The sequence below is a fragment of the Musca autumnalis genome, unplaced genomic scaffold (assembly GCF_047663935.1).
Source record: "Musca autumnalis isolate F117 unplaced genomic scaffold, ASM4766393v1 scaffold_2, whole genome shotgun sequence".
NCBI lineage: Eukaryota > Metazoa > Arthropoda > Insecta > Diptera > Muscidae > Musca > Musca autumnalis.
The window spans coordinates 146,688,892-146,702,656 of NW_027411755.1; the positions used below are offsets into that span (position 1 = coordinate 146,688,892).

The 13,765-nt window shown below is 40.0% G+C and overlaps 1 protein-coding gene across 1 annotated transcript in view; it reads right to left on the reverse strand.

Moving 5' to 3' along the window:
* The window catches only part of Gyc32E (Guanylyl cyclase at 32E), a 309,145-nt gene that overhangs the window by 8,749 nt on the left and 286,631 nt on the right, over window positions 1-13,765 (reverse strand). Inside the window, exons 20-22 of the mRNA XM_073966075.1 lie at window positions 10,378-10,570; window positions 4,444-4,650; window positions 4,176-4,334 (exon numbers count right to left, since the gene is read on the reverse strand). Of these exons, the coding sequence (XP_073822176.1) occupies window positions 4,176-4,334; window positions 4,444-4,650; window positions 10,378-10,570 (559 nt within the window). The remainder of the gene's footprint in view (window positions 1-4,175; window positions 4,335-4,443; window positions 4,651-10,377; window positions 10,571-13,765) is intronic.

Consider the following 13,765-nt stretch of genomic DNA (forward strand, 5'->3'; position numbering starts at 1 on the left):
TGCTGATCAATAATATATATACTTTGTAGGGTCTCCGACGAATATTTCGATGTGTTACAAACGGAATGACAAATTTAATTATACCCTCCATATGGTGGAGGGTATAAAAAAATATGGAGGCCAGAACCTTCAAAATACAGAGAATCGGGAGGTACGGTTCTATGGGGGGCTATATGAAGGCGTGGGTCTTTAGCGATAAAATTCTAGGGAAAAGTTTTTTACCCCAACGAAGACTAAGTACTAAATTTCAGCCATTTGGCTGTGAGAATGAAGCTAAAACCTTCAAAATACCGAAAATCTGGGGATACCGATCTATGGGGGGGCTATATCAAAACGTGGACCGATATAGCCCATTTGCAATACCAAATATCCTAGGAGTAATAGAAACTTCCATACCAAATTACAAAGCTCTATCTTAAAAATGATCTCCAACAAAGCAATAGAACGGTTTGTGTTATGAAAATCTTAGCGTTACACAGTGGACGCATATTTAAACCTGCGTCCCTGAGGACTGCAACAGCACGCAGAGAAAAAATTATGTTGGAACAATCATATTCTAAGAACAAAATATTGTATTTTAAAATTCTTAAAATATGTATTATTGGCCCAACAAAATATTTTGTGTCATCATGTTTCCTAATAAAAAATATATGGTTGAAACAACAATATATATTTTCAGATTTTTAAAATACACTATTTTGTTCTTAGAATATGATTGTTCCAACAATATCTCTTCTCTGTGTGAGATATTCATGAGGAAGATTTTACCGAAGCATCACCACGAAAATATGTTGACGATGCAGTACCAGCCTGGGTGTTACCACAGTGAGCATCCCAGCCACAATCTACTGGACTGGTTTCTTCTTCGTGATCTAGATAAAGAGGTGCAAAGGTATAAACGAGAACCTCTTGATCAACGAACCAATCGAGCAGTTGCACAGGTAGTACAAAGAACTATGTGAATGCCGTACTCGGAGATCACCCCTTGACGTGCTGTATTTCTTTACCTGGCCAGATATACACACTCACTTGCCTCCTTTGATCATATTGGTCAATGTTGTTCTATTCTCGATCACTAACTATACCAAGCCATAGCTATTTACTGCAAAATCAGAAGTTGGAACATGGTTCTCAAGTCACTGGATTGCAGCACTTGGACTTGCACACTCCAAAGAAACCTTGAAACCAATTGGCCGGTCTGTAGTAAGTTATGCGGCACCAGTGTTGTATGAAAATTGTAGCGCTACACCGTGGAAAAATATTCAAACCTGCTAGAATGCGTCCCTGAGGACGGCAACAGGTTACCTCCTCACATCCCTGAACATGGCTTACACAATCTACTGGGCAGGCTTCTCCTACCCAGGCAAGTCAGGAGAAATATTCATGATCTGGAGAGAAAGAGAGGTCCATAGGTACATGCGAGAACTTCTTGATCAACGAGCCTAAGCAGTTGCACAGATAGCACAAAGTGTACAGTATGAATGCCGTACTCGGAGGCCAATCCCTGACGAGCTGTATTTCAATACACACTTACCTGTCTTTTGAATTTTTATGGACACAACCAGTCCAGGCTCCCTTTGATGATATTGGTCAATGTTGTCCTGATTCCGATCACTAACTATACCAAGCCACAGCTTTTTACGACAAAATCAAAAGTAGAAACTGGTTCTCAATGGTTGACAAAGAAACCTTGAAACCAATTGACCGGTCTACACTATGCTACAGCACTAGTGTTGTAGGAAAGTGGTAGCGTTACACGAATATTCAAACCCGCTAGAATGCGTCCCTGAGGACGGCAACAGGTAACCTAATCATGACGCCAGCTGAGCATCTTCATGAGGAGACGAAGATGTTACCGGTGCATCAGCACCACTAGATGCTTTCGATGCAGTACCAGATTGGGTGTTAGCGCTCACTGCATCCCTTTCAAAATCTTCCGGACAGGCTTCTCTTACCCAGTCACGTCAGGAGAGATCTTCATGATCTGGAGAGGAGTGAGAGAGATCCATAGGTACAAGCGACAACTTATAGATGAATGTATCTATCAAACAGACTTGAATAGCATTCGCAGCAAAACAGTTGTGACGTCAGTATAAATGTACAGTGTGAATGTCGTACCTGACCTGGAGATCATCCCAACTATTGCAGCAGAAGAACGGTAGCTACCAAGGCAAACTCGAGTGGTTTTAGCCCAGTTAAGATCCGAAAGATACAAGAGCTTTAAATGATATTGGACCCGAATTGATGACCAACACATGCCCTGTATGGGCAATATTGGCCCACGTTCTGTATAGCCCCCATATAAGGGTACCGCCCGATGAGGATTTTAGCTAAATCGTCGACATAGGTCTATGTTTTGGTATAGCCCCCATATAATGATACCTCCCGATTTGAGGTTCACAGTGGTCGCAACATTTTTTATTGCCCCCATATAACGATAACAAAAAAAAAAAAAACATTGTTCCACAACATCCCATACGGGACAAGGGAGACTTCTCTCATATCAATGAGTGCACCCCGATTCATATTTAGCTCAATGATATGGGACCTACTGTTTATCGCCGAGTCCGAACGGCGTGTCTTAAGACACCACTTGTGGAGAAGTTTTTCAAGGCTGAAATACTCAGGAAATGTCGCCAACATTACTGAGGGGTATTTTGCCACCGTTGAAAAATGTTTGATGTTGCTTGGCCGGGGAATCGAACCCCCGACCTTCTGCGTGCAAGGCGGGCGTGCATACCATAGCACCACGGTGGCACCCCACCCCCCCCCATATAACGATACCAACCGATTTTCGGTATTGTGAGGATTTAATTAAATTTTTTGACAGAACTACCTATTATCCGACATTTGAGATTCCTAGTTGTCACAACACCTCTCCACTAAAAATTGTCAACATAGGTCATGTTTTGGTATATCCCACACTGTACCACCCGATTTTCGGTATGTTGTGAATTATAACTGCATTTTTTTAACTGAATAGCTGTAATTAGACACTTGAGGTTCCTAGTGATTACAACACCTCTCCATTAAAAATTGTCAACATAGGTCCATGTTTTGGTATAGCCCTCTTATCGGGTGGTACCGTGATTTTCGGTATTTTGAGGATTTTGCCTACATATTGTGACCGATCTACCAATAATTTGACATGTGAGGTTCCTAGTGGTCACAACACCTCTCCACTAAACATTGTCAATATAGTTCCATGTTTTGGTATAGCCTCAACATAACTATACCTCCCGATTTTCGATATTTTGAGAATTTTAACTGCATTTTTTTTAACGGAATAGCTGTAATTTGACATTTAAGTTTCTAGTGGTCACAACACCTCTCCACTAAAAATTGTCAACACAGGTCCAAGTTTTGGTATAATCCCCATATAAACACCCGATTTTCGGTATCTTGAGAATTTCACAACATTTTTTACCGAAATGGCGGTAATTTGACATTTGAGGTTCACATTGGTCGCAAAACTTCTACTCCATATTTATCAGCATAGTTCCATTTTTGCAGTGATCACAACACATCTCCATTAAAAATTGTCAATGTAGGCCCATGGTTTGGTATAGCCTCTTTATAACGGTACCTCCAGATTTGATTGTTTGTGAAAAGTTTTGTTGACTGAAGTATCTGCCAAAAATTGCCAACATAGGTCCCCAATTCCACTTGAAGACAGGCTATATTCCGAAGACTACCAATAACAACAACTATTTTTAATGTCAACTATTGCAGACGAGCCGACACTAAAGGATATATCCATACGTATCCAAGTTATTGATTTAACTACTGTGTCTCTTTATTCCAAACCAAACCATAACTTCGTAAAAATGTCGTCAAGTTGCATAATGCAGAAGAGAAATTACATGTGTAACAAAAAGCATGGAATATCCCTTCGGTATTAAAAGTTTACTACTATTTGCTATGTACTAAGAATTACGATAAGGGTACGGTAAGAAAACACTCTGATTTAATAAAAGTATACTTTGTCTTCCCTCATGTTCATGTTTTGCTTCATAAGAAACATTAAAATTTGAACGAAATTCTGGAAATGCAATAACCAATGAATCCTTATAGTCTCCAGTGGCAACATTGAATACAGAACGCAGCATTACTGAGAAAAGCCGATGAATGTACTACAGCATAGATATACTGGCTAGGCCAGCCCACCATCTTACCTTGATGTTAATAAGTCCTCGCTCAATACAATGATAGCCACCAACATTTTCCAGTAAACGATACGTTTCCTCAGATACGTGTATTTTCATTGCCTCACCGGAACTTTCCATGCGTGATGCTGTATTAACGGTATCACCAAAAAGGCAATAGCGTGGCATCTGTCAAAAAAGAAAAAGCGAAGAGAATGAAAAGAAGCACAAAAGAAAATTTCACATTAAACAACCATTTAATTATGTGCAAAAGTTCTCGAGTGTCAAATGAACCTACCTTTAAACCGACAACACCTGCAGCACATGGTCCTGAATGCACTCCAATTCGTAACTGTAACGTTTCGTTGGGTTTGTGGGAAATTTTCAAATTTGTTACACTTTGTAGTAGGTGTAAAGCTAACGACGCAATTTCACCCACATGACGTTTACCATTTCTCAACGGAAGCCCCGACACGACCATATAAGCATCACCAATTGTTTCTACCTGAAATAGAGCGAACAAAAAGAATAGAAAGGCAAGAACTGAATGAGTTATTTTCCATGCCACAGCCAAAAAACTGAGTGGTAAAACAAATTAATTATGAATGAACTGAATGGAATACCGAGTGCTTATTATGTATAGCACAGTGCAACGGAATCAAATCAAATCGGAATCAGGCAAAACTACATATGTCGAAAATTAAAATTTTTCAAGGCAAGTCCCTGCAAGAATGTTGTATATCCCCAACGAAGACTATATACCTAATCCTTTGAAAATACCGAAAATCGGGCGGTACCGTTCTATGGGGGCAATATCAAAACGTATTCCTAAACTGGAAATTTTTTGAAAGATAGCTCCAAAGAAGACCAAATACCAAATTTCATCTATTTCGGTACGACAATGTGACTTAAACCGAAATAAAAATGTGGCCATATACCAACAAATTTACCCCAACGAAGACTAAATATCCAATTTCAGCCATTTCGCTTGGATATTAAGGCCACAATCTTCAAAATACCGATAATTGGGAGGTACCCTTTTATGGGGGCGATATGAAAACGAGAACCTATGCCAACACATTTCAGGTTAAGAATTTTTCCCCCAAAGAAGACTAAATGCGAACGGATATTAGTCTGTATAGGACCATGCCTTCATGGACCCCAGAGAAGGGTACCTCCCGAGTTTTGGTATTTTGAAGGTTGTGGACAGTGGCTGAAATTTGACATTTAGTCTTCGTTAGGGGTATAAAATTTCCACCTGAAATTTGTCGGAAAAAAGTCTATGTCTTTATATGGCCTCCATAGAACTGTACCTCCCGATTTTCGGTAATTTGAAGGTTGTGACAATAAATTTGGTATTTAGTTTGTGTTGGTAGTATAAAACTTTCCACCTGAAATTTGTTGGTATAGGTCCACGTCTGCATATAGCCCCCCCTAGAACAGTCCCCAAATTTTCGGATATTTGGATGAAATTTGGTATTTGTCTTCGATGGGCATATTCAACATTTCAAAAAAGAGATATGTGTGTAGGCCCACATATTCATATATGCGCCAAGGAATGGTCCATCCTGATTTTCAATATTTTGAAGGTTTTGGGTTTAATATCCGACCTAAGTGGCTGAAATCCCCTATTTAGTCTTTGTTAGGGATATAACATTTTCCACCGGAAATTTGTCGGTATAAGTCAACGTATAGAACGGTACCTCCCGATTTTCGATATTTTGAAGGTTGTGGCCTCAATATCCAAACGAAGTGTCTGAAATTTAAAGTTTAGTCTTCGTTGGAGTTATACAATGTTGCACAAAAAATGTGTCGGTATAGGTTCACATTTTCATATGCTCCTCCCGATTTCGATATTTTGAAGGTTGTGGCCTCAATATCCAAACGAAGTGGCTGAAATTTGAAGTTTAGTCTTCGTTGGAGGTATACAACATTGCACAAAAAATGTGTCGGTATATGTCGTAATTTTCATATAGTCGCCAGAGAAGGGTACCTCCCGATCTTCGGTATTTTGAAGGTTGTGGCCTCAATATCCAAACGAAGTTGCTCAAATTTGGTGTTTAGCCTTCGTTAAGCGTATATTTCTAGCGCAGTAGAGAGGTATCGGGAGAAAAGGAGACAGGAGAAACGTATTTTCCGCAGGTAAAAAATAGAAATGGAAAAGCAGGAGTGTGAAAAAATCGAGATGTACGGAATGAAGTCCGAAAATTCTGTCAAAGAGTCAAACATCATCTTTATGCACATCCTCTTTTAGAGGATTAAAATTTTATAACTGATACATATAGTGTGCTTTTGGTAGCTAGTAGGAGTGAAGACACCACCGACCCAATCCCAGAAGTTTGTATAGAATATATAACGGCTGGCCAAGATGTAGTAAAGACATCAGTAAACCGGCTGAAGATTTTATTTTATTTATTTATTTAAATATTTATTACAATTAAAAATTATAATAAACTTATAGCTGAAAGCACTAGCGACTACGGCTATCGGCTTGACCGGCTAAAGAATAACAATGCAGCAGGAGCCGATGGCCTACCAGCCGAGCTGTTCAAAACTGATAAGATGTATGCATCGTCTAGTTAGCACCATCTGACAAAGAAGTACGTGATGTTTGGTGATTTTTTCCACGTACGATGATCTCGTCTATGACAACGCGATCTTGCCAACACATGGTGCGGCCAACAAACATTAACTGCAGTCAAACTACAACACCAGTCTTTTTGCGGGTTTTTTCACGTTTGTCGTATCGCCAACAATAATCACAATTGCTCTGCACAGGCTGAACTCATCTAACAGATTCTGGAAGGCTTCTTGGAATGATTGAGTTTTCCCATCTTTCAACTTAATTTCTATAGATTTTTTCTTAAGGACCACGGTCTGATATTTAAGGCTCCCAAGGTGTTTGTCTTCAAAGTGCATGATTCACTTCTCCGATAAAGTGTGCTTACCAAGTAGTGCTTCACTCGAGCAGATTCTTTGTAGTAGATAGCTTTGTGGATTTCTGACTGACATGCGCTGGATTTTAATGCCTTAGCGGAAAGCGGGTGACACACCGTTGCTGCTTTATGGCACAACAACTTTGAGCTTATAACAAAGTGTCTTGCAATGCTTGCTGAATTATGCTTTCTTTTGCTCGTAGATGTTCCCAAGGACTATATGTAATTTAGAAGCAATAATGTATCGCTGAGCAAGTAAGCGTGGACACAACCTCTTACAGCAGTTACTTACTTACTTAGCTGGCCCATTACAGAACATTTGTTCCATAGGCCGAACTAAGAAAAGATCTCCATTCCTCTCTGTATATTACTTCGCTTTCTGGAATACGGCACCTTTTCATATCTTCATTCACTTGTTTGCGCCATCTATTCCTTGACCTGCCAATTCTGCGTGCACCGCCAAGCGGCCCGTATTTATACGCCTTTTTAGCGGGGTCATCATCGCTCATTCTTATGATATGGCCTAGCCAACGCAATCGCTGCATCTCGATACGTTTAACAATATTGATGTCGTTGTATAGCAGATACAGCTCGTGGTTCATGCGACGTCGATATTCACCGTCAACGCAGATTGGTTCGTAGATATTTCGAAGAATTTTTCTCTCAAACACACCAAGCACTGCCACGTCTGCTTGCGCAAGTACCCAGGCTTCGGAACCATACATCAGCACGGGTAGTATCAGTGTTTTGTAAAGCGTTTTTTTTTTGTTTGACAAGATGTGGCCGCTTATTTAAGCCAAAGTAGCATCTGTTGGCCAATACAATTCTTCTTTTTATTTCACAACTGATGTCGTTTGTTGTGTTTACGGTGGTGCCGAGGTAGACGAAGTCTTTTACTACCTCAACATTATAGGAACAAACCTCAACAGTTGGTCCGAGATCAATGGACGCATTGCGCGTCGACACCATCAACTTGGTCTTCCCGCCGTTTACGGCCAGACCCACTTTAGCAGATTCTCCTTCGACCTTCATAAAGGTATCAGCTACTTCTTTTACTGATCGACCCATGAAGGCTATTGGTGGCTATTGGTGTAGATTGTGCCACTTCTTTTGACGTTTGAATATCGTATAACCATTTCCAGCAGGATGTTGAAGAGATCACACGATAGGCTGTCTTCTTGTCTGAAAGCTCTTTTGGTACAAACTCTTCGGACAGGTTCTTTCCTGTTTAAACTGAGAATCTCGTGTCAGTTAAAGTCATTTTACAAAGTCGAATGAGCTTTGCGGGGATACAAAATTCAGACATGGCTTGGAATACCTTTGAACGTAGTGGACTGTCGAAGGCTGCTTTATAATCGACAAAAAGATGGTAGGTGTCGTCTCCAGGATTTGCCGCAGGGTAAATATCTGGTCAATGGTGGACTTGCCAGGTGTAAAGCCGCATTGGTATGGTCCAATTATATCGTTGACCATGGGCTTTACTCTTTCGCACAACACGAACTTGTAGGCAATCGGGAGTAGACCTATGCCCATATAGTTAGAGTATACAGTCGTATCTTATATCTTATGGACGAGGCACAGGATACTCTGGTTTCAATCGTCGGTTACTTGTTCTTCCTGCCGGATTGTGCTAACTAGCTGATGAATACACCTTATCAGGGTGTCGCCTCCGGTTTTAAACAGCTCGGCTGGTAGGCCATCAGCCCCTGCTGCCTTATCATTCTTCAACCGGTTTATTGCTGTCTTTACCTCATCTTGGCCGGGTGGTATACATTCAATACCATCTTCTGGGATTGCATCTGTGGTATCATCGTCTTCGCTACTATTGGTTACCAGCAGATTGGAGAAATGTTCTTTCCATATCCTGAGCACGCTATCTGTATCTGTTACCAGATTACCTTGCTGGTCTCTACAGGAGGATGTGCCTATACCAAAGCCATCTGTTTGATGTTTCACTCTTTGGTAGAATTTTCGGACTTCATTCTGGCCCCTGTATATCTCAATTTTTTAACATTCCAGCTTTTGGAGTGGAATATGCTCTGGCTATCTGTTGTCATTGCAGTTTACCGATGTCTAACGTTCGTGTTGTGTATGTTCGTACTTTGTTTGCTACGTTTAACCGGGTGCGTACCTTTGCTGCAACTAGATAGTGGTCCGAGTCTATGTTTGCTCTTTGGAAAGAGCGCACATCCAACACGCTCGAAGAATGTCTTCAATTTATCACAACGTCAGTCAGGTGCCTTATGGATGTCGAGATGTTTAAATCTGGTGCTGCTAACTACCATGATTTTTGCCGCTGCGAAGTCTATCAGCCTCATGCCATTGTCAGATGTTTCATTGTCATAAAGCTGATGTTGAAGAATTTTGCTTTTAATCGAATTGTAGCAAGTCTTTCATTCACGGGTGTGAAGCTGGAGACTAGGTGTTTTAACCTCCGACCAACTACAAATCCGCAACCAAACTCATGCATTATGTCATGGCAGCTATAATGCAGTGTGTCACCTTTAGGTGTTGTTGTGACGCCTTTCCCGTTCCATCGTATTTCCTGGATGGCAGCAATGTCGGCCTTGTACTTTTCAAGTACATCTGCCAATGCGTAAACTGCACCTTCTCTATAAAGTGAGCGAACATTCCAGGTGCAGATTCGCAGATCATGGTCTTTAAAACGTTTGCGGGGGTCGTCAACTTTAGAGGGATTTGTTTTTCTTTTATTTTGTTTATCCAAACCCAAGTTTTTAACGTTCTTATGGGTGAACGCGCGGCACATGTTAGCTCACTACCTTTAACGGGTGTTAAAGGCAGCTGCCCAGGTGACACCACGGGGAGGTCAGTGTCCACTTGAGATAAAAGGAGGGACCAAGATAAATCCTGGACTTTGTCATGTTAAAGCCGGTCAGGACCGTACCTTGGTATCTCTCATCCCCTACGTCACCTAGTTTAGTTTACCACTGGAAAAACCAATGCAACCTTTGCTCTTAATTTTCAGTTTGTAGAGCTTGTTATCCTCTTTCCACATACATTCGTCTTTTACCTTTGTGGTGCCATACAGTTCCTTCAATATACGGTTTGTTTCTTTTGCACTAATGCCTTGGCTTTTCGTAGTTTTTTTGTTCGAGATTCTGGCCTCAGACCATTTCGCCTGGGCGTTGATTATCAGTCTGTCACTCATCATTACACAACTCGTTTATCATAGGTATAGAATCTGTACTATAGATTAACACCATTGCACTGTGTTCTCACGCGCTCCTTAATTATCATTCCCACAAAAATGTAAAAAAAAAAAACATCAAACTTACCTTATAAACATCATAGTTGGAAATAATGGAATCACAACACGTGTACAAATCATTCAACATTTCAACCACCTCAAATGGTGTGCTGGTACTGCAGAGCTCTGTAAACCCCACAATGTCACTGAATAGTATTGTCACACAATCAAAACACTCAGCCTCAACTGGTTCGCCTCGCTTCAAGGATTCCGCAACAGATCTGAAAATTTATATTCAAATGGAGGCGTACATGCATATTTATTAGAAAATGTCATTAGAGAAATGGAATGTAATGTGGAATGCTGTATTTCAGGGAATAGCATAGAATATGTATGTATGTATGTGTGTGCGTATCTACATTAGAGTTATGTTTTGTTTTTATACCCTCTACCATAATATGGATGGTATAATTATATTTGTCATTTCGTTTGTAGCACAACGAAATATTCATCGGAGTATATATATATATATTTTTGATCGGCATAACATTTTAAGTCGATATAACCATGTCTCTCTGTCTGTCCGTCTGTTTGTTGAAATCAAGATAGATTTTTAAGATATATATAATTGTTCCACAAACATCCCATACGGGACAAGGGAGACTTCTCTCGCGGCAGAGATTAATAATTTCGTATAGAAGTTTCTATCACTCCTCGAATGTTTAGTATTGGAAATGGTTTATATGGGTCCACGTTTTGATATAGCCCACCTAGAACGGTATCTCCCGATTTTCGGTATGTTGAAGGTTTCCTCCTCATTATCACACCAAAATGGCTGAAATTTGGTACTTATTCTTCGTTGGGGGTATAAAACATTCCACCTGAAAATTGTTAGTATAGGTCCATTTTATATTTAGTCTTTCGTGGGGGTATAAAATATTGCAGAAGAGAATTATCGGTACAAGTGTACGTCTTCATTTAGCCCCCATAGCAGCTAACCTCTCGATTTTCGATTTTTTGAAGATTGTGCCCTCAGTATTCCACCGAAATGACTGAAATTTTGTATCTAGCCTTCGTTGGCGGTATAAAACTTTCCACTGGATATTTGTTGGTATAGGTCCATGTCTTTGTATAGCCCAACAGAACGGTTCCTCCCGATTTTCGGTATTTTTAAGGTTGTGTCCTCAGTGTCTCACCGAAACGGCAGACATTTGTTATTTAGTCTTCCGTGGGGTTTAGAATATTGCAGAAGGAAATTATCGGTATAAGTTTACGCCTTCATATAGCCCCCATAGAAGCGTACCTTCCGATTTTCGGAATTTGAAGGTTGTGCCTTCAGTATTCCAACGAAACAGCAGAAATTTGGTTTTAAGTTTTCGTGGGGGGTGGGGGTGTAAAGCTTTCGACTTGAAATTTGTTGGTATAGGCCCATGTCTTCCGTCCCTATAGAACGGTACCTCCAGGTTTTCGGTATTTTTAAGGTTGTGGCCTCCAGAAGAGAATTATAACTATAGGTTCATGCCTTCATATAGCCCCATAGAAGCGTACGAGTATTCCACCGAAACGGCAGAAATTTGATTTGAAGTCTTCGTTGGGTGTATAAAATTTTCTACTTGAAAGTTGCTGATATAGGTTCATGTCTTCGGCTGGTCCCCCTAGAACGGTTCTTTCCGATTTTCGGTTTTTTTGGAGGTTGTGACCTCAATATCCCCCCGAAATGGCTGAAATTTGATAATATTGCAGAAGAGACTTATTAGTATAAGTCCACGTCTTCGTATTGCCCCCATTGAAGCGTACCTTCATTTTCGGTATTTGGAACTTTGGGCCCTCAGTATCCCCTCGAAACGGCAGAAATTTGATATTTAGTCTTCGTTGGAGTTATAAAAGTAGACATTTGGTGATACAGTCACCATAGAAGGGTTGCTCCCGATTTTCCGTATTTTGCAGGTTGTGGCAACAATATCCCTCCAAAATGGCTGAAATTTGATATTAAGTCTTCCATGAGGATAGAAAGAGAAATATCAGTATAAGTCCACGTCTTCATATAGCCCCCCTTAGAAGCGTACCTCAAGATTTTCTGTATTTTGAAGGTTGTGCCCTCAATATCATACCAAAACGGCTGAAATTCGGATTAAGACTTCGTTGGGATTATTAAACTTTCCACCAGAAATGTGTCGGTATAGGCCCGCACCTTCATATAGTCTCCAAAATGTTCGAACCGAAATTAATATGGTGTGTTGCAAAGGATATAAATGAAGGAAGGAAGGCACGAAATGAAACTAATTGTCCCTATTTACTTCAATACAGTTCGTGGTTGAGGGTATAACAAGTTCGGTTCGGCCGAAATTAACATCGTCCTTACTTGTTTGTTTTGAAAATATCAAAAATACCATAGCACAGCCGCGTTGGGCATGAATAGCTATTAGCAACTGTTAGGAAATGTGGTGGAATTTTTTTCTACCTTGAAAAAAAAACTATACAAAGTATGCATCAAATGGTGTTAAAGTGCACTTTTGTGGCAAATTTTGAACAACAATGGGATTCGCAGAAAGAAGAAGAACTAAAAAACAAGAAAATCTGAACTAAAAAACAAAATTAAAAAAAGCATTGCTAATGACAGAGGAGAACCGGCAATTATACCAACAATCAGTGAAAAAGAAAATTCCTGGACATGATACAAATCTAGAGAACAATAATCTAGAAACCCTATGGTTGACATTCAGGTCCATAATCCTTGGCATAGCCAAGCAAATATGTGAAGAAACCAAGTTTTCGGTTGTTTTTTAGGATTTTTGCTACAATTTTTAACCGAACTAGCTATAATATGACATTTGAGGTTCTCAGTAGTGACGACACTTCTTTACTAAAAATCGTCAAAATAGGTCCATAGTTTGGTATAGTCCCCATATAACGGTACGTGCCGATTTTCGGTATTTTGAGGATTTCAGCTACATGTTTATACCGAAGCAGGGTTTCGGAGTCGGAGTAGGAGTCTGGGGTCGGAGTCTAGCAAACTTGGTTGGAGTAGTGAAAAAAAGCTCGACTCCGACTCCAGACAACAATTTGTACTACATTTATCAAAAATGTGTTAAATCAAAAATTGTTTAGTCAGTCCATCTGTCTGTTGAAATCGGGATAGAGTTCGCATTATTTAAGATATTGCCATATATGTTGGTGTAGAAGTTTACGTTACTCTTAAGATATTTGATATTCAAAATGGATTATATCGGCGCCCACGTTTTGATATAACCCCATAGAACAGTACTGAAACCACATTATCGAACCGAAATGCCTTAAGTAACAATAGTCATCGCTAGAGGTGTAAAACATACCTGTAAAGTATTGTCGGTATAGGTTTACGATTTAATATAACAGAATATAACGGTGCGACCCGAGAAAAAAGATAAAAATAGTATTTATTTAAAGTTATTTTTCTATTTTCTACATACCAAAACCCCAGAAAAATTGAAAAGGAA